Source organism: Sciurus carolinensis, unplaced genomic scaffold, assembly GCF_902686445.1.
Source record: "Sciurus carolinensis unplaced genomic scaffold, mSciCar1.2, whole genome shotgun sequence".
Classification (NCBI taxonomy): Eukaryota; Metazoa; Chordata; class Mammalia; order Rodentia; family Sciuridae; genus Sciurus; species Sciurus carolinensis.
The window spans coordinates 527,542-549,851 of NW_025920124.1; the positions used below are offsets into that span (position 1 = coordinate 527,542).

Genomic DNA, 22,310 nt, shown 5'->3' on the forward strand with positions numbered 1-22,310 from the left:
AAAAACAAGAGAACCCCACAGCTCTTCACTGTTCCTGAAGTACCAGACAGGGAAATGAACAAACCCTTCCTACCAACAATGGCTGAGGGTATGTCACAGTGGACAAGAACAGGAAGTCCCCAAGCCCTCTTTCCATGAAAACAGTTACAATTCAGAACAAGTAAGAGAGGCCCATTCTCTATGTTAGTTTAAATTCCCTGGCTTCCCTGACCCTGTCGGCTGAAAGACACCAGATATCTGGACTAAAGGAGAGTTTTCTGGTCAGGAAAGAGATGAGGGCCTCTGGAGTGTGTCAGTTGGGAGTTGTCCCCTGTGATCTCACTCTAAAAGAGGATATCTCACAGATGTGGTCACAGAGAACCCCACTGAGCAGTTTTGTGGCTAAAATCATTTCGATATACAGTCCCTTTAAGCTCTAGGATACTCAAGTTGTATCCCTCCAAATGACATCACAGGCATTTTCCAGGTATCTGCAGAAAGGCACAGGGATCAGCCTTTCCCCTTGAAATCACTCTGAGACACTGCCATGACATTACCTTACCACTGCCTGTAAACCATATGGAAGTGAACTCACTCTCTCCTAGAAAAAATATCACTGCCTCCTGACCCAGTGAATTTCCCCTGAGGCATCTCGATCTATGTCTAAAGAGGCCTTCTCCTCATGAGCAGAATCAGTCTTCCCTGCTTTTCCCCAGCCACCACGGGTGAGAGGTCTTTAGGGTAACCCAGTGCCCTTTCCTTCCTCTACTTCAGCTCAATCAGAATGCACAGGGAAAGGCTCCATTCAAATACCCCAGATGAGAGGGTAACATGCCCCTGACCCTGTGGGCTCACATCCTTCTAAAAGTAGTTCACTGACACACTGACTGACTCCACATTGAGAAATGTCGACACAGGACCCAGAGCAGATGCTCAGAGTCCAGGAGAAGCTGAGAAAAGTTTGAATGTAAACTCCTGTGGAATGTGGGATCAAGCCACAGAAGTCGGGTCACAGTAGAGGGCAGAAGGCGTGGTTAGGGCGGGCAGATATTCTCTGGTAGGTAGAGAAGAACCTCGAGTTTCCTTCAAATACTACAGTGGTAACATATTTGGCAAGTGCCTCTGGACCATGTTGCAATTGTTTCTCAGACTACAGCGCAGTCGTTTTATCAGTGTCCCTCTATTACAGTTCATCAATAATCCTTGTCCAGTTTTCCAGATCCCACCCTGGATTGCTCTTGTAGTTGGGCTCTTCATTAATTTTAACAATGATTGCACCTTCTGAAGATAATTCAGTATATACACTTGAATAATAAACACACGGGTTTTTAGGGAGGCAGCGGGGGAAATGAAAGAGGATCACCTCAGTGGATTGTGTTTTATAGGAAACCATCTTCATGACTCCCACTGCCTATTACCATTAATTCTATATTCTCCAGAAATCTAGTCTTCATAAACCCCTTTGCTGGAGAGTTCCACTAGGCTCAAAGAACCACTGTGTAGCCTGCAGAACCCAAAAAAAACCCCCTTTTTGCTTTTGAGAGCATCATGTTGTCCAATGTTTCCATGCAATAAACACACTCAAGTCAGAGTCTGAACTCAATTCTATAAAACAAGTTGCAGATTTCAAAAGCGTGGAAGATTTTCTGATGATATTGTATATGGAGTAGCATATACTATAAGTATATACTATACTTATCTGGAATTAGTGGAGGTAGGGACAGATATAAGGGGCAAGAGGGGAGAAACCCTTGTCTTTTTAATGTAGAGGGACTTCACAATCATAGAGCCGTGACGTCTCCAACACTAGCAATCACTCTGCATGTACTGGGATTGCATTTTGGATTCTGTCCACCAGTGTGCTCCCACTCATCTAAATCTTAACTCTCCCATCTGATGCTGGGGGCACTATTCATTAACCTTCTTCATTGCTTTTCTCCATCTTACACCACTGCTCTTTGGAATTCACTTTCTTCCTCACACAAACTTGGTGCAGGAATGTACAATAGTTTGACTTTAAGGTGTTGCAAAAGTGATATGCATTTGTTAGAAATGATGCCTGGAATTTTGTATTTTGGTGTTTTAATTGGCCAGTGCAATTCATTCCTGCACTCTGTCAATGCTGGGCAGGTGTCATTAGCTATGACCCTTATCAGCCACTCCGTCATGGGGATAGTGAACATATTGTACTGTGGTTTGCATTCTTTATTGTGTTTTTTCATCCCATCATATCTGCAAAACATGTGAATATCATGAGATATTCAATACTTTGCTTATTTCACCTCACTAATCTGCTACTTTCCACAATTTTCATTCACATCTTTGACGTAAGATTTGAGTGGGTTTATCATTTATTTCTGGGGCCAGTGATATAAATTTTTCATTGTTGAAAAACCTTTTTACTCCCAATTTTGTGATCAGTTTTATTTTACACTACTTCATAATACTAGACTCCAGATGCACATATAATTAGCCCAAGTCAGTTAGAGTCATAGAAAGAGGCAGCTAAACATCATTTTTGCTTGTACTGTCTGCTCATTGCTATTATAAATCCCTAACCTAACACTGATTGCTGAGCAAAGGGAAAAAAATCTGATCATGGATGATGAACTTCAGAAGACAGAAGCTCTTCCACTGAACCAGGGAACTTAGGAAGAAAGGCAAAGTGTCCTGTCTCTCTCCTACTGAGTGAGGCCCTTGGCAATGTCACTTAGGCCTGAATTTCTTGTCAGCACTGTTCTTTAATGAAAAATATAGATGGGCTAAGAGGAAAGCACACACTGGGTCTTTGAACAAGTGAACAAGTATGAAAGGGTTAGTGCAAAGTGGGTAAAAACACTGTGCCCAGCACAAAGAACCTATGCTTCAGGGTAGAGGACTTGGAAGTTTTGCCCCAAGGATGGAATAATGCATACATGGCAGGTTCATAATACTGAAAACCATGAGTGATCATTTCCAATACACTTGCTTAAAGGAGGGCCAGCTGCAGAGACTCCTTGAGAAGGCATCACCTGGCCCAAGAAGTCCAGCATGTGCCCTCACAAACATTGTCCTCCTCCTGCAGGCCCATGCCTTCATCCATTGATGAACACCAAGACCAAGGGGAAAGTGACCCAGCCCAAATGAACAGGGAGTGATGCCCTGTGACACACCTCTTTGCCTGTTTTGCAGATGAGAATATTGAATCTCAGAAGTTAACTGATATGACCTGAGACTTCTGAGCCTACCAACCTCCACCTCTGGGCCCCAAAGAACCAGCCCTGGTGCTGTCCCCTCCACCCAGCTGCAGGGCTAGACCCAGACCACCTGTCTTATTCCATAGTCCCACACCTGGGCATTGTTGGGGATTTCCACCCAAGTAAGATCCTCACCAGAGTGGGCAACCTGACCTACCTAGGTTGATGTCTCTCGGCTTCCTGTATTGGAGTGGATGTAAACAGAAGATACAGGGACTCCTGGCACAGCACCTGACCTCAGCCAACCCCCACCACAGCCTTTCCATCAGGCCCCAGGTCAAAAGGACTTTGGGTCCCACCCAAAGAGCACTAGGCCCCTTTGTAAGTGGAGGGGAGCAGTGGTTTCCAGGATTTCTTGCCCCATGGAGTCACATCTATCTCCCCCAAAACCTCTGAAGGGATGGAGGATGGGGGATGGTCGGTAAGGACAACCTCAGGTTCAGAAACAAGAGCAGCAGCAGCAGCGGTAGAGCCAAGGGCCAGGCCTGCCTTGAGAACCCACCGCCCATGCATCCATCCAGTTTGGTGATGGAGGAAGTGATCCACCTTGACCTGAGCCTAAGCTGTGTGCATGACAGACACCCCAAACTGACCCAGTACCCTACCCAGACAAAATAAAAATGTTCCATGGAAGCACAAATAAAAAGCTTTATATGCAGGAAAAATATTTAGCTATTTGCAATATGACTACAAGTGTAATCTTCAAATAAAGTTGGAAGTATTTCATAACTTTGGTTTCTACATCACCATCTTAAGATAATCATTCAAGTTCTTTTAAAATTAAGTTGAAAAATAGATTTTTGTGATAAAGATTATCATAACCCTAAAATAAACAAAATTACTATATATACATATCTAAGTAAAGATTTAAAATTACAAAAAGTCATGTTCCTTGGTTCATAGCTATTATACAAATTGCATATTTTTATTGTATTTTCTTTACAAACTTCACATTTATTTTCTGTTAATACTTTATGTAAGTACAATTTCTAATATAACAACCTAAGTCAATTTAGGATAATAAGACCATTTATAAAAGAAACAAAAATACATAGCTAACTTTCAGTGTTTATACTGACACCACTTCATAATTTTCTTACTCAAAACAAAAAGTTATACATCTGGTGAAAACTAGGCCTTCTTTCACTGTGGTGCCCTCTTCAGCTGAACAATCCTCACACACTAAGAGTTAGCTTTTGTTAATGATCCTGGCCAAGTGAACAATCATTGTCCTCAGGATATGTTCATTAAATTTGCTATTTTAACCTCATTTATTTTCCCAAAGATTGTAGGTGCTCAGCCAATAGATGGGGTTAGTGACAGTGTTCACTGATAATTCCAGTTTAGGAAGAACTAGTTTTTGGAGTCATACTCATACTCAGGTGGTGCAACTTTCCTACACCCCTACAAAGCAAGCCAAGCTTTAATCTCTCATTTGTGCCTTACTTTATTTTGCCAATAAATCAGTTAATATCTACAGTGAGAGTTCTTAGAGAGGAGTTGCTGTGTGCATTGAAACAGTTACAACTGGACATGTACAGTCAGAAGAGTTATCTCATTTTATGCTTTACAATAAACAGTTCAAGTACATCAATATCCTTGTTTTATTGTTCATATTAGAGCTCATTCTAAATCTCACCATGCTAAGGTGAATACTTGTTGCAGCCTGTCAACAAATGTCTCCATATGACTGTGCTCAAACTTCTCATTCTTCACTTTATCAGAATACTTCCAATATGCACAAAAAAATTCACATTACGGGAGATCAAGCTCACACAAAATTGTTCATTATTGCCCACAGTGTGTGATTCATACTTCAGCTTCACCTACTGGGGTTGATTCCTGTGGTTTATGGCCAAATCAACTGTGGCAAAGCATGTTATGCTCATGTTATTAGTGATACTTGTTCTCATTTCCTTTATGCCACTGCTCTCATAAAAGAAAACAGTCTTCGTTATTTCTCATTACTTAGCTGCTTTTGCAGTGCTCAGCCATTCTCTACAATTTAAGGCTGATGCTCCAGGTTATACCAACTCTTCAACAACTTTACAAAACAAGGGGGGAGACAGTACCCCACAAAGTTGTTTCTCATGCTCCCCTTGTTTTAAGATACTTAAATACTGTAATGCTAAAAGTCTCACTGCTGCTGAGTGATACTTGGCTCTTAACTACAGTAGGCCTGTCAGACTTAGATTGGTGGAAAGACAAACAGTACAATGGAAGGGAACAGATTCAGCAATGGTACAGGTACAGGCTTCACAGAAAGCTCAATCTGCCTTCATGCAGATAACTGAAGGACCTCACATATCAGGCCAAGCAGATGACTGAACAATAGGGAGACACTACATCTTCAACCACAATATTTGTGGCTATGTTGGCTCAATTGAACTGCTAGGTAAGGGGAGGTCATAGGGGAACTGACTGGACCTATTTCCCAGATCCACTTTTGGCACACCCAGACGTGTGGACTAGAGAATACATCCTAGTATTTACTGATGATACTCATGATGGGAGGTTTCACAAACATGTTACACATGTTCATGTAACAGTATTTATACTGGATATAGTGGAAATATACTTACATGTTGGTACTATTCTTAGAACCAGGTCAACACTTCGGATCATACCCAGGAGGGACTGGAACAAGATTTTAACCCATATGCCCTACTACCCAGGATACAAGCTCTTGCTAAACCTCATACATACATTTACAGAGTGAATATAGACATTTCCTAATAAGGTAAAAAGGCACAGGAGGCTGCAAGGTATTCCTAAAGGAAATCATCCCTAGTTTGGCTTACCAAGATCCCTAGAAAGTGACAGTGGTCCAGCTTTTATGGCACAAATTACCCAGCAAGTAGCAAAAGCACTAGGGATACAGTAAAATCTACATCTTCCAGTCAAGTAAAAAGGGCCAACCATTCCCTTAAGAGAACTTCAGCTAAGCTATGACAGGCAATATCCAAAACCAAATGAATTTATAATTCATTGTCCTTATGAGAGTCATAAATACTCTGAAAGTTAATCAGATGCTACTTCCATATGAGATGTTACATGGCTTATCTTTTCTAAGTAAGTCCAAAACCCAGAAGTGAATCAGATTCTGCAGTACCTGATTAATCTGGGATGAGTTCAGGTCACACTCCAGAATAAGGAAATGCCCATTGGCTGTGCACAATAAATGCCAGAGAGATCCAGAAGAAAGGAAAGCCAGGAGTACAAGTTCTAGTCACAACCTGGAAAGAGATGGACCTATCGAAACACCTACAACCTAGATATAAGGTCTCTTACATGGACAATTTAGCTCCCCCTATGGCCATAAAGGTACTGGGCATAGCAATATGGATCACTCTGTCCTGGGTGAAAACATCCCTCCCTCTGGATCCTGATGATACTCCAGACTCACAGCCTCACAGAATTCATCCTACACCTGTGAACTTCTCGAAGACCTCTGCTTACTCTTCTGATGTAATAACTCCTCAAAATCAGATAAGCAGTTTATAAACATGAAGTGAACTTTGCTTTTCTCTTTGCTACTTCACTTCTTCCTTAGGTCAATTTCTCCAACTACATGCAGTGGCTCAAGCCTTTAATCTCCCCCTCCACCTGGCTGTGCCCTTCTGAAACTCTGACCAAAAGTAGTTTTTACTATGTCTCCGGAAACAGTTGAGAAACAAATCTTCCACTTCCTTTCAACTTAGTCAAGTTCCCAAATGAAGCTACAGAAAACACATTTCTATCAACATTCTTTACTTTTATGCAGCGATATCCATATCCCCTCACTAGCAGTATCATCAGGGGTCTGGTCCTTTTGAGTACTCAAAACCACCTTCCCAGTTCCTTCTTTACCTCAGGGCCTCCCATTCTCGTGGGTCAGCCCACTGCCCCTTTCTAAGGTGGATACTCATCTCCTTCAACATCTGCTTTTTCATCCCTCCAGATGGAGACAATATTTTCTCTACCTTTAAATTCTTGACCTTCACTATCCACAGGTCCAGATCCACCTGTACCCTTCTTTGGACAAGTCCTGTGTCAGGATTAGTCTCATGTCTTGCAGGAATCCCGACACCACCAGGCTACCTCCTGGGTATCACCTGTCAAGAACCGCAAACTCTTGCCACTGGTACACCCCCAACCCCCAACCCCAACACACAGACTAACTCTGTCTTGGCCTCTCAGCTCATAGCTACCTCCGTGGATGCCACAGCCTCCCTTGCCCTGCCTTCCTGGGACATTGCAGTGCTGTCAGTTCACTCTTTGCTCCAGATGGAACCAGATTATAGGTCCCTGAGAACCTAACCTCCTTTTGATAAGAGCATTTACTTTGGAAAACTTACAATTATAAATCCTTTCTGCCTGTTTGAGATGTAAATCCTCTACAACCCAGTAATGTCTTTCTGAAAGACCTGGAAGCCAGCCCTTTGAAGTCTAATCATCAAGAAGAGAGCACATGTCTCCCAGTCTCTGTGGGAGTGCGGGAGCCCCACTCTGAGAAGATCCCTTTAACACAAACAGACGCCTCATGACACACACCCTGCCCAGGCTCAGTCCGTGGTTGTCAGCACATGGGAGCACTTGAGTAGTTGCCTGGCTGCTCCCCTGGAGCTGTGTTCTAGCACACAGGGACTGGCAAAGTACTTACTGACCAGAGGTGGAGATCAACCCCTGGATTCAAAATTAGGTTGATTTAGCATGACAAGCCAGCTGGCCCCAGGTGGGACACACACTTCTAAGGAAGACAGGACAGGCTCCTGTGGGCTCTGCTGATGCACAGAGAGGAGCGGACTTGGGGGACTAGGGGGTGCAAAAGGCTCAGCTTGAAGTGCCAGGCTAGGAGCCAGGGGTATTTTCACTCTCTCGGGCCACAAAAGATAAGCCCTGTGAGTGAACGGGCCATCTCAGGTGGCTGTGTGGGCTCTGTCTGGGGCCAATTGAAGCTCCCCAGACAGCGCTGTTCCTGTCCCAAGTGTTGGTGCCTCTCCAGTCACTTTTTACATCCCTAGTGTCTGGCTGAGACTCTGCCTTGTCCTCCTTTGTGCTGGATAAGAAGATGGACTGTCCTTTTGCGTGGCAGCACAGGACATAAAATAACCCTGCCAGCCAGAGCTGTGCAGTGACCCAAGTAAGAGTGTGAAACACTAGGGCTATTTTAGGTCCTGTAAGATTTGCTACCAAAACCTTACCAATCTCTCACTGCTGGCTGTCCATGCACAGGGAAATGAGAGAAAGCAAAGTAAATATTTGTTCTCATGCCATCATTTAGAGCATTTAAACATTCAGAATCACAGTGTTTTCTGTTTGTAGGACTGTGTCATCAGTTCTGCTTCCTGGTGGCCAGGTCCTGACTGCTCTCCTCTGCCACTTCCTCCCACCTTGGTGTCCGACTCACCAGGGGCCCAGAGTCATGTGGTCACCCGTCTAGGGACTGAGACCTCTGAACCTGTCTCATTACTTTAAGAATAGCTGAAGCATCCAGACTGCTCACCCTGTTGGGGGTGGACTGTCTGTGGGAGCCGACCTATGAAGGCACTGGAAGAGGTGCAGACTCAGAGATGCGGTGAGGGTCAGGGCACAGATCCAGGAAGATGTCCTGAGAGGGAGCCCACCTGACAATGCTGTTGTCTGGGCATCGGCCCATTCTTAGGAAGAACACTTGAGAACTACCAAGCAGCAGTTTGGACAACCAATTTGTAGCTCAAGAGACCCGAATGAGGACACACTCCCTGCAAGGGGTGAGCTCACTCATCTCCACCTGTTGTTATGAGTCCCCCGTGCCCAACCACAGGAGTGCACTGAGGAACTACTGCTACCTAATTTCTTTTTTCTTTCTGGTACTGAATTTTTAACCCAGGGTGCTTAAACACTGAGCCACATCCCCAGCCCTTTTCATTTTTTATTTTGAGACATGGTCTTGTTAAGATGCTTAGGGCCTCCCTAAATTGCTGAGGCTGGCTTTGACCTTGAGTCCCTCCTACCTCAGCTTCTCAAGCCCCTGGGATGACAGGAATGCCCTGCCATGCCCTGCACCACTGCATTTCTATTAAGTTTGAAACTGATTATTTCAGAAAAATTGGTAGCATGTTTAGATATTTTTTGCTTCATTTTATATTAAACAACATGCAGTTTACAGTTTGTTGAACTTTAAAATGGAGCACTTATAAAATGAATCAACTTTACAGGGTGAGCTTGATGACGAGAACTCAAAAAATCACTTGAGATGCTGATGTGTAATTTGTCACTAATAAGAAATTGAGAGGAACACACTGTCCTGATGCTCCTAGATCTAACCAACATCATTCATAACATCCTGAAGAGGAAAAAATGGAAAAACAAAAACACAGAATCACTACTCCCCAAAAATGGAGTAAGCATAGACTGGATTGGGCTTGCCTGACATCCTCTTATGATGTCACTTGGGACAGGAGTGAGCAGTGTGTCCAGGCTTTGTCCAATGCTCATCCTCAGTTCCATTTTTGGAATGGCATCCAGCAGGTGATTCCTTGTGCTTTGATTCCTGAGGCATCGGGGAGAACTTCTGCAAGCTGCAGTGTGTTCCAGGGCACCTCGTTTTCCTGGGGTCTCCAGCCTTTCCCACCCCTGCCTCCTACTCCCACCTACCTTCCTCCTCCTCCTCCTACCTTCCTCCTCCTCCTCCTTCCCCCATGCCTCCTCCTCCCACCCTGCCTCCTCCTCTACACCCCTGCTCCTGGAAGGAGGCCCCCTTCCTCTGCAGCACATCCAGGCCCCTCTCTGTCCAGATTGAACATCATGCCACTGGCCAAGGAAGGCTGTTGAAGGGACTCAGATCCCTTTTGCAGATGGCACTAACAAGGATGAATTTGGAGCTAACAGGTACTCAGCTCCTCTTTCGAGCACAATCTTGCTACTGGAGGAAGCCAACATGTCGGGTGCTAAGGGCCAAGGCACAGGCTGGCAGGATGGTCGGTAGGAGCAGCGACTTGATCAGAAACAAATGGAGAAACCTCAGTGAGCTGTTCAACTGAGGCCTTCATCCTGCGTGGGTCATGTTTAAAACTCATGTTTATGCAAGCAGGTTACAATTTCAAGGTCATTTCCTATTTAAATACAGAGCAGGAGCTTGTCCCTTAAGGGCCAAGCCACAGTGGGCTGCCATCTGGTCAGAAGTTTACATAAACATGTGCTCATTAGGGTTAAGGCAAACAGGTGCATGAGATTAAGGGGGGAAAAAAGATGATTTCTTATACCTCCAGCAGGAGTAAGCACAGGGATAGCTCAGGGTCCAAGTGCGTGGCCTGATTCACAAAGTGCCCATGCCAGCCTCCTCATGACCACAGGGTCAAATCCAGACTCCTCTGGGGACACACAGCACCATGATGTTGACCCTCTTGCTTCTCTGGCTCTGACTGGAAGGTTGACCAGTAGCAGACCCATCGCTCCTGAGGGTGGGGAGGGCAGTGGCTAACAAGACACCTCTCCTTCCTCCAAGTTGCTCTTTGTTTTAACCTAGGTCCCCCTGCCTCCTGCTGGTGAGTGCCTCATTATTACGATTCAGCTGGACTTTGATTTCTTCTTTCTCCGATCCCTTCTTCCCATTGCTTTCTGGCTTCTGTGTCTCAATCCCACCTGAAGTCCATAAACATCCAGCTCCCAGCAGGCAGGGCAGTGTTTCTGGTGACTGTCCCCTCTGGGAGTACGAGTGGGTGGCACGGACCAGGTACAGCAGGACGCTCTGACAGATGGAACCATCTGGATTTGAACTTTGTCCAGCTGTCTGTCACTAACAAAACCCTTACTGAGTATTTACAAAGCTCCATTCAGGACAAGGTAACATGCTGGTGGGAAGAGATGCAGGAAGCTCAAGGTGAGATTCCCAAACTGCCTCCGCTGATGATGGCCAGAGTAGAGATCACTTGCCAATGCTGCCATGTGTGTGCAGAAAGAGATTGTGTCTTACTGACCAGATATTGAAAGACATTTGATTTGGACCATAGGAGAACAGAGACTAGAGAAGTTTTCAAGAGCATGAAATTTAAGGGTGTAAATAAATGAACTTGAACTATCATAAAAGGAGTTAGTGCTCATTTAAAAAATGCAAACAATGCAAAAGTAATTTTACTTATTGCTCTCCAATCCTACACCTCAGAGAGGTATTTTCACATCTTGCAATATTTGCATATGTAATATATGTGTATTATATTGTATGCATATAGAATATATCTTTATGCCCTGGGGTTTGGGAGGCTGAGATAGGAGGATAGTGAGTTCAAAGCCAATCTCAGCCACAGTGAGGCACTAAGCAACTCAGTGAGACCCTGTCTCTAAATAAAATACAAAATAGGGCTGTGGAGGTGGCTCAGAGGTTGAGTACATCTGAATTCAGTCCCTGGTACTGACAAAAAGAAGAATATATCTTCATGATTATGTGCAGTTTTGTTTTTTATAGAAACATGATCATACTACATGTTTTTCTGTAACTTGGGCGCACACCTTGAACATGTCACTACACCTAACTGATAAACCTATATAAGCATATTTTGGAGTTGGATGTCCAGGAAGTAATTATGCTTTTTCACAGAATGATGGAAGGAAATTGAATTATCAAGTTTTTGTTTTCTATGGTTAGCACATAGGAACATACACGCTCATGTGAAAAGCAACCTCCTACGTTTTCTACCCAGAATACGGTACAGAATGTGTCAGGTCCACCCACGGGATCTCTTCTTTTGCCCCTTTTAATTCTAAGGTTTTATAAAGTTCTCGCACATGATATGGAGAAAGGGCTTTCATTCCCATGTGCATAGAAACTAACACTGTGGCTCTGGGTTTTTGCAAATAGAAAATGCTCTCTCGTGCATTCCAGAGGTAAGGATGCTGGGAGCTGTAAGCCCAGCTCAACCTTCCTGATTGACTGGCAGGGCAGACATGTTCACTGGGTGGCGAGAGGGAGTTTAGGGGTTTTTTGCACATGCTTAACCATCATGCCAGCTCACAGGTCACGTTTCTCTGGGGGGAGGGATTTTGCTCCATGTGGGGGATTTTGATGTCAAGAGTTCATTGGCTGAGCAGGCTACTTCCGCACATGTCCATTTTTGAAAAGCCAGCTTCCAACCATCATGGAATGGGTTTGGAAGGTTTTCCTGAGAGACAGCTAAGCATTTTGTTATTTAAGGAATGAATGTACATGCCCATGTGTCCAGGCCTTGGCCAGTTTTAACAGAGTCATAACAGGTTTTGTGAGCATCCCAGTTGGATGTAGGAAGGGCTGAAATGAGGAGATGTGACTGGGAACACCAGTGGCATGCTCACGGTGATATCCAACTCCACCAGCACCACATACTGAGATGGAATCCTTGGCACAGTGAGGGAGCAAATAGATTTAGCCTCTCATTTCTTTAATTGGTTGATGTTTACCTAAATGCAATGGTAGAATTATTGTCTAATTGCTTTAAGATATTAGTTTCTTTAGGGAGGATAAAAGAACATGTAGGTACTATTTATATTTTATTTTATTAACCCCAAAATTAAACTCTGGTATTTTGGTGAAATCTATTAACTTTTTAGAATATCAGAATATCATTGAAATTTGGGCATAATAGAAAAAAAAACTACCAGAAAAGTCAATGCAAATAATCCTTTCACAAAGCAAGAATTCTTCAAATTTTGACATTTCCCAAGGGCACTGGGTAGAACCACATAAAACTGCCAATATGCAGTCATTCTTTTGGATCATAAACATTTCAATTTCATGATTTAAAGTAATCCACCTATAAAAGAATAAAGGCTTTAAAATAAGGTCATTTAGTAGGCATGTCTATTTTTACACCTCCATTAAGAAAGTATGCTTAAAGTGGACTCCAGTGAGAAAACCAACCAACCTGAAGCCTAACTTTGATGGGCACATTGATATGCAAGGTCAGGTGTTGCCCATGGTAGTTCAAATGAAGGTAACCAGAATGTTAGTCCATGAGAGAGAAAAATCTAGATGTGGTGTAACAAGCATGTTTTCATTAGCAGTGTACTGAACTTAGAAATTTCCTGCAGTGGTGCTTGCCTCCAATCCCAGTGGCTTGGGAGACTGAGGCAGGAGGATTGCAAGTTTGAGGTCAGCCTCAGCAATTTGGTAAGGCACTAAGCAACTTTGCAAGACCCTGACTTAAAATTTAAAAATCACCCCTGGGTTCAATACCTGGTACAAAAAAAAAATTCCTCTTAAGATGAGTTAACACTTAAGAGGAATCCACCTATAAAAGAATAAAGGCATTCAAATAACAAATAGGCCGGAATTGTCTGGAAGTACACACACATCTGCTGAAATGAATTCTGTGTGGGGTGGAGTCCTGACCTCAGACTCTGTGGGATACCACGCCGCTTGACCTAGAGCCAGTTCCCTTCTCTGGGTGGGATGCCTCCCTGAGATGGATTCCCTGCAGGGTGACCTCTGGAGTACCTCACGGTGCTCAGTCCTGGGCTATTGTGCATTCCATCCCTTTGTTCCTGTGAGGCCAGGCAGCAGGCTCATCCACAGACCTGCCTCTCTGCCTGAGAATGTGCGGTTAGAACAGCAGCCAAAGGAATTGGAGTGAACTGCTTGACCCTGCCTGGTGCCATGGAGGCCAGTGACAGCTGTCTTCATGTCCACCCTGGGACTGGTCCCTGCCTCCTTGGACCTGCCAAGCAAAGTTGAAAGAGAAGGTTTCACTTCTCGCCTGGCGGCAAGCATCCTGGGTCTTGCACTAGCTCAGGAGATCACCTTTGGAGTAGGCTGCTTGGACTATGCCCTGACATCCTTCACTTTGTCACTGTGCCCAAATGTCTGGTGGGAGTTCATCTGTTTCCCCAGCACAGTGAAGCCAGCAGCCTTCCCTGAGTGTGGTCAGCGACTGTCCTCTGACCCCTCATTCAATTTAGGGTGCTTCCTGGTGGTGGGACACAGGAGGCAGACTGTGTGCCTCTGAAGAGTGAGGCCTATGAGGCTCACTGCTCTCAGGGTCCTTGGGCTGCAGAGAGGAAGAAGGAAAGGTGGCTCCAGACCCCCTCCACGAGTCACTTTATTCACTGGAACACTTTGGAGGTTGGCAGTCCTGTTATTTGTCTAGGGACTGTAGCAATCAAGAAAGAGTCTGAAGCATATAAAGAACAAAGCATTTTAAGGTCAGAGAGCAGATGCTTTTATTAAAAAAAAATTGTTAGTGGGATTGAACCCAGGGGCGCCTTCCATTCCCAGCCCTTTTAATTTTGAGCTAGGGTCCTGCAGAATTGCGTGGGACTCTGCTAAGATGTTGAGGCTGGCCTCGAACTGAGCCTTCAAGTGGCAGGGATCGCAATCCTGGCACCACACCCTGTGGAGGGTAGATCCTGCCAAGCAGCATTAGCTCCCGGTTTCTTCTGCACACCTGCCACCTGCACTTCAGCCACAAATATTTTTGAGAAAAAGATGTAGCAAGCTTGTGTTGCCTCAGAACAGTGGGGTAACTCTAGTTCTGTATAATATGTTACATATTTTATGAATAACTAGAAAAGAGAAGCTCAAAGGTTCCAAAGAGCAAGTCATGATAAGGAGCTTACAGTGCTCATTACTCCAATTTGATCAGTACATTTTTTATATGCATGGAAATATCACAGTATATTCCATAAATATACAGTTATTATGCATTAATTTTTTCATGTTTAAGGAGAGGGAAGTGTTAACTACTCCGATTTGAGCATTTTATTTTGTATATATATATATCAAATATCTCACAGTCCCATACATTTACACAATTAAGATGATAACTGTTGGAAAATATTTATAAAACTAGCTCTATTGAGGTGCAGTTCATATCCCACAAACAACCATTTGAAGAATATAAGTCAACCATCATTCTAGTATGGTCTTAGAACTTTCATTACCCCCTAAAAATCCCTTGTGCCCCTTTGCACACAATTAGGTTTTAAATTTGGTTGCTGCAAGATGCACTGGCTTGTTTAGTGGGAGAAAATGTTTTTCTTCCTCTTGTCAGCATGTCTCCAAATCACCTACTCAAATTTCATTCATAGCCTGTTACATCCAGCAGATTTCTCTCTGTGTCCCCACAGTCTCGTGGCCTCATTCGCCACTCTGGGCCTTTGTCCATGCTAGTATCCTTGTTCCAATTCACTTACCAGATCTTTCTTTCCATTAGGCTGTAGCCCAGAGTGCACCATCTCCAAACAGCATCCAGTATACACCTTCTCCTACCCCAGCACCACACCCCAGCATCCCGCTTCATAGCCTCTGGCTGAGGGAACCTGTTTGGTAGAACCTGAATGTATTTCATTTAATTGTGGTTTCGCTTTGAATCCTTTGAGGCTAGAATGATCAGATAACACTCCTTTGTCCAGTGTTCCTGAACCCCTGGGGCTCAATTCAACAAACCTGAGTTGACCAGGCATTTGGCTGAACAATTGACTAAGCAGCATAAGGATAATGTTGGCAAGATTGGAAGTGGTCCACTCTGCTAAACACCAAGCAGTCAGGTCAAATTCAAGATTAGAGGGGAGAATGGATTTGGTGTATCTAGTGACCTTCTAAAATCTAAAGGGGAGAGGGAAGGAGTAAAATGTGCCCAGGTGCTCTTTCCCAGATTTTCTTTTTTTTGCATACCATATTTTACATAAATCTGAAAAGTTTTCAGAAGACCTGGCTCTGCCCCAGTGCCTTTTCCTTTGCTTCCTTTTGCTGTGATAGATCTTAGCCAGGAGCAGGATTGTGTGTTGACCACCAGGAGGGTCTGCACCAGATCATCAGACCTGGTCTTGGGACCCTCAAAGTGGGGAAATGGAAAGCGTTATAATTTGGATATGAGGTGTCCCTGGAAGAACTCGTGTGTTAGGCAATGTAGGAAAGTTCAGAGGTGAAATGAATAGATTATGAAGCTGTAACCTAATCAGTGCATTAATCTATTTGATGGATCTATTATTTGCATGGATTACTGGGTCATAATTGTAGGTAGGTTGGGGCATGGCTGGAGGAATTAGGTCACTGGGGGTGTGCCTTTGGGGATTTTATCTTATCTCTGGCTCCTTGCTCTCTGCTTCTTGGTGGCCATGACCTGAGAAGCTTTGTCCACCTTTCACTTCTCCTTTGAGACCCAGAGCAGTGGAGTTGACTGAACCTCTGAAACCATGGGCCCAAAGTGGATTTTCCTCCTGTAAACTGTTCTCGTCAGGTACTTTGGTCACAGAGACACAAAGCCAAATAACCCAGGAAGCACATTGCATGATCAAAGAGCAAGGTTTGACTGAAATGTAAGGTACTCATAGGAAAAAATGCTAGAAAAGCTTATTGTAAATGTCCTACCAAATATATTTTTGGTTTTCAAATCAAACTCATTCCATTTCAGTTAGGGAGAACACTTTTTATGTGATTTTGTTTCTTTAAAATGTTTTGAATTTTCTTCCCATAATATGATGCAGGATATGATTTCTCTCAGTGACTGTTCCTTGTTCAAGTATTCTGTTCTTGTTGGGTTTAGTAGTTTGTAAATGTCATTAGATCTTGTTGGCTGGTGTTTTTGTTCAGTTCTTGTGCATCCTTGCTGATTTTCTATGAACTTGATCTATCAGTTATGAAGAGAGGAGCTTTGAAATCTCCAGCTTTAACTGTGAATTCATCCATTTCCTTTTAGATGTATCCTATTTTGCTTCATCTATTTTGAAACTGTCTTGTTAGGAAGATGCACATTAAGACTCTTACATCTTCTTTGTGAATTGTCTATTTTATCATTATGTAATTAATGTTCCTCTTTATCCCTAATAATTTTTCTTGCTTAGAAACACTTTTTCTGAAAGTTGCTCCACTTTCTTTTGATTAGTGTTGGCATGGTACAACCTTTTCCATCTTTTGTTTTCAACCTATCTACTTTTAAATATTATGCTTGAAGTAAGTTTCTTATAGACAAAATATAGTTAGGGCATTTTAAGAACCTGTTCTGATGGTCTCTGTCTTTTAATTGGTGTGTGTAAACCATGTATATTTAATGTTGTTATTGATGTGTTTGTATTCATGTTTGTTATTTTATCATTTGTTTTCTGTTTTTTTTTTTGTATCTTTCCTCTCCTTTCCCCTTTTCCTGCCTTCTCTTTGGTAATCCACATAGTTTTTAGTCTTCTATTTTAATTTACCAGTTGAATTGTTGACTACAGCTTGTTGTATAGTTTATTTTTAGTGGTTTCTCTAGAGACTGCAATGTTAGTATTTTAAATTTCACCATCTGCTAGTAGTTAATGGTTTTACTACCTTAAGTGGAATTTAGAAGCCTTACAAATATAAGTCCTTTTATTCTCTGGCATTCATTTTGTAGTTGTCCTGTGTATAACATCAGCTCATAACACAGAAAATTCTATCTATCAGGCAACACAACATTTCTTTCTCATGTTTTCCTTTCAACATTCATAGTACTTTCAGGGGTTCAAGAGAGTAACATAATATTGTATTGTATTTATATTTTGTTTTCTTTTCTTCTTTTTTTCCCCCTGTACTGAGGGTTGAGCCCAGGAGTGCCCTACCACTGATCTACATCCCCAGCTTTTTGCATTTTAGATTTCATTTTGAGACAGTGTCTGACGAAGTTGCCCAGGCTGACTTTGAATTGTGATCCTCCTTCCTCAGCTTCCTGAGTATCTAGGATCCTAGACATGCCCCTCCTTGCCCAGCTTGTTTCTCTTTCTTCACACCTGATGATCCATGTTTCTCTCTAATATCATCCAGCGTGTGTCTGCTGGTGATTAATTTAGTCATGTGAAATTGTCTTTATTCTACCTCATAACAGAAATATTTTCACTGGATATAGAACTCTGGGTTGCTATCTGCTTATTTATTTAATCCCTTTAAATTGTGCCTTTTCATTTGATTCTTCATAGCATCATAGTCATTCTGATCATTATTTCCTTGTATCAGGTGCACTATCCATGGATTCATTTCAATTTAGGGTTTTGCTTAGCTCGTTGAACTTGTAAGTTTTATTTGCCAAATTTGGAGCTTTCAGTCTTTATTTCTTCAAATACACAGCTTATAAATCTACTGTGTGTCTGTCTGCCCATCTCTCCACTGCTCACTTGATGCCTGTGCCTCTTCTCTGGATCTCGTTGAGGAATGTCCAGCCTCTTCCTGCTGCTGTTTGGGTCCTGCAGGTTTTGTCTGTTTTCAGTCATTTCTTCTCTGTTGTCCATATCAGACAATTTCTGTTGTTCTGTCTGAGCTCAGTGACTGTTTCGTCGTCTCAATGCCATTATGGAGCCCTTCTTGTGAATCTTTTATTTCAGCAACTCTACTTCAATAATTTGTATTTAGTCCTTCTTCTCTTATATTTCTATTTTTTTGAAGAATGTTTTCCTTGTGGAATAACCAAAATCATCCAGAAAGAAGAACAAAGTTGGCAGTTTTGCATTTCTTTTTTAAAGAAATTTTTAATATAAATATATTTTTAGTTGTATATGGACACAATACCTTTATTTTTATGTGGTGCTGAGGATCGAACTCAGTGTCTCTCACATGTGAGGCAAGTGCTCTACCACTGAGCTACAGTCCCAGCTCCAGTATTGCACTTCTTAACTTATTACAAAGCTACAGGAGTCTAAACAGTATGGTACTGGCACACAGACAGGTAAGTAGACTGATGGAATATCAGAAATAAGAGAAATCCAGAATAAGCCTTCACATTAAAGGTCAAATGATTTTTGATAAAGGATCAAGACCATTCAATGCCAAAGGGCAGTCATTTCAACAAATAGTGGTGGGAAAAGTGGATAGCCACAGGCAAAAGATGAAGTTGGATCCTTACCTTACACCTTATGCAAAAATTAACACAAAATGAACTAAAGGCCTAAATATAAGAGTTAAAGCCATAAGACTCCTAGAAGAAAATGGCAAAACCATCCGGATGTTGCATTTGGCAATGATCTCTTGATATGACCTCAGAGGCTAGGGCCACAAAGGGAACAGAATAAACAAATTGGATTCATCTAATTAAAAGAACTTTTATGTTATCAAGACACCATCAACAGAATAAAAAGCCCACAGGATGGGAGAAATTTTGGCAAATCATATATCTAGGAAATTAATATCCAGAATATTTAGAAAACTTGTAAAACACAATTCAGAAACCAAAAACTCAATTGGAAAATGGACAAAGACCTTGAATAGATATATTTTTTTAAAGAAGATATACCCAAGGATGATAAGCACATGAAGCAATGCTTATCCTCACTATTAGAAAATTGCAAATCAAAACCATAATTATATGCATTTTTGCACTGATTAAGATGCCTGATATATATATATATATATATATATATATATATATATATAGAGAGAGAGAGAGAGAGAGAGAGAGAGAGAGAGAGAGAAAATACTGACAAAGATGTGGAGAACCTGGAAGCCCTGTGCACTGGTGGTGGGAATCTGAAGTACTGGGACCACTGTGGAATAGTTTGGTGGTCCCTCAAAAAATTAAATACATAATTATCTTCCCAATTCCCCTTCTGGGTGCATTTCCAAAACAGCTGAAAACAGGGACTAGAACAGACATGGGTCCACCCACGTTCACATCAGCATTATTCACAGTAGTCAAAGGGTGAATGAGCCCAGGGACCTATTAAAGGATGGAAAGACAAGCACCACATGGTGCAGGCACATACTGGGACATTGTCCAGCCCTAAGGGGAAGGGGATTCTGACAACCACAATGTGGGTCAGCACTGAGAGCATGGTACTGAGTGTATGGAGACAGCCACCAAGGGATATCTATTTTATCATTCCATGGGTAGTTAATTTATAGAGACAAACAGAATAGAGGCCACCAAGAGCTGAGGAGGGTGGGGAAGGAGGAGCTGGTGTTCAATGGGAACAAGTGAAATGTTCTACAGCTGGGGCTGTAGCTTAGTGACAGAGCACTTGCCTAGCATGTGTGAGGCGCTGGTTCCATCCTCAGCAGCACATAAAAATAAATAAAATAAAGGTACCGTGTCCATCTACAACAAAAAAATATTTTTTAAAAAGTTCTGGATACTGATGGTGGAGGTGGCTGCATAACAATGTGTCTGTGCTTAATGCCACTAAAAAGTGCAATTAATGGTGAAGATGATAAGTTTTAATATTATGTAAATAGTCACCCTCTGTATTTGCAGAGTCTGCAGGTTTTGCATCAGCAGATCCAACCAACTGGACATGGAAAATACTTGAAAAAAATTTCACAATGTTTCAAAAGGTAAAACTTGGATTTAAGACATACCAGGCACTGCCCAGAGTCCCTGTGAATGGTGTGGGGTGCAGGCAAGTCCTGCCGTGGCTTCCGGCCATTTCACAGGCCAGTTTCTCTCCCTGATGGTTGAGCTAAGTTCCTCCCTCTTCTTATTCCTGGACTGTTTTATTAGGCCTGCCAGGTCCTGCCTGCACTAAACATATGCAGACAGGTTTTTTTCTTGTCATTTTTCTCTGAACAATGTCGCCTAACAACTATTTACATAGCATTTGCGCTGTTTTAGGTAGAATAGATTATTTAAAATAAATTGGTCTATGTGTGTAAATTATATGCAAATATTTTATGCAAGGGACTTAAGCATCCATGGATTTGGTGTCCCTGGGAGTCCTGGAAGCAATCCCATGTGGACACTGATGGGTGACTATGTTCTACTACAATATAGAAATATTTTGTGAACTTAATGAAATTGGACTTGTTAATTCCATGACATTTGTGTCCAACACCATTGATTATTATCGGTAGTTACGATATTTCATGGAGTATGATTCTCAATTGGAAGGAGTGGGGGAATCTCCATAAGCGACGCCAGCATCTTGAGCCTGCTACCTAGCCTGAGAGGAATCTAGCCGAAGGAAGCTTTTACTTCTCCAGTTAGACTGAGGCTTCATCCAGGTGTAAACCGCCAAGGCCTAGGAAGGGGAGGCGACCTCAGCAGCGCATAGGGCCTGGAGAGCAAACCTTTTCCACTCTTCAGCTTTCGGCCCAAAGCGTGTCCTGTCTTTAACCCTCTTTGCGGGCTTCCTGGGTGGGTCTGCTCCGGCCAAGAGGAGACCTCATCCTCTGACCCACACCGTCGGGAGACATCCCGGGATGGTGAGGTCCATGCAGCCAGTCAGAGCGGCGCCCAGGGCCTCCTGCGAAGGCGGGAAACGGCTGCACCTGAAGTCAGCGCAACCTTATTAGAGGGTACATGAGACTCACGCTCACTCTGGAAACAACGACCCAACACACAACGCGACAGGAGTCCCCTCGTTTCTTAGGTCGGGTGGACAGAAGCGGGAAGCCCTGGGCGCGACTTGCGCTTGGCGGGAAGTCCCGGAGGACGCGCGGGGCGACGCCTGAAGGCCACTCCACCAGGTGGCGCTGTGCGCCCGCCCGACGCGCCCGAACGCGGGAGGGCGTCGCACCCGGCGGGTGGGAACCAGGAATCTGAAAGGGCCGGGGAGAGGCGGCCGGTTCCGTCGGCCCGCCAGCACGCACGCCTGCAGGAGGCGCCCGACCCGTGCCGGTGGCCGCGGTCCTCAGGGACAGGCCCTGCGCGGCGATGGGGAACGGGACTGCCCGGGGCCAGCGGGCCGCGTCCAGGGTGGGCGGGCTCCCAGGAGGAGCGGCGCCAGCGCCATTAGGTGAAAGTCGGAAGCAGCCCGTCCTCTGCGCCCCATCCAGGAGCCCGCGTCCTCCTGGCCGCCTGCCACGCCGGCGCCCTTGGTTCTCTAGGTCGCTGTCCTTGCTGTCGCGCCCCTTCCCCTTCCTCCCCCTGTGCTTCAGCGCACCTGGGATTCTCCCCGGGGCCGCCATCTCCAGAACCTCCCTGGAGGCTGGAGGTTGGAACCCGGAGGCGCGTTTGCTGCTGCCCACTTTGAGGGAGCTGCTGTCCAGGTACCACGTTCCGGCAGCTCATCAAAGAAACACGTTCTGGTGTTGCTTTCTAGGTGGTGCTTCACACACACACAACACACACACACGTGGTGCTTCACACACACACACACGTGGTGTTTCTCACACACACGTGGTGTTTCACACACACACTCACAGGTGGTGTTTCACACACACATCAATGTGGTGCTTCACACACACACACACGTGGTGCTTCACACACACACACGTGGTGTTTC

General features: G+C 43.8%; 1 protein-coding gene across 1 annotated transcript in view; it reads right to left on the reverse strand.

Annotated features, from left to right (window-relative positions):
• Nucleotides 1–21,993, reverse strand: part of LOC124973866 (selenide, water dikinase 2-like) — a 51,734-nt gene extending 29,741 nt beyond the window's left edge. The window contains 3 exon segments of the mRNA XM_047537550.1: nt 21,022–21,104; nt 21,261–21,329; nt 21,496–21,993. Coding sequence (XP_047393506.1) covers nt 21,022–21,104; nt 21,261–21,329; nt 21,496–21,993 — 650 coding nt within the window.
• Nucleotides 21,994–22,310: the final 317 nt, after the last annotated feature.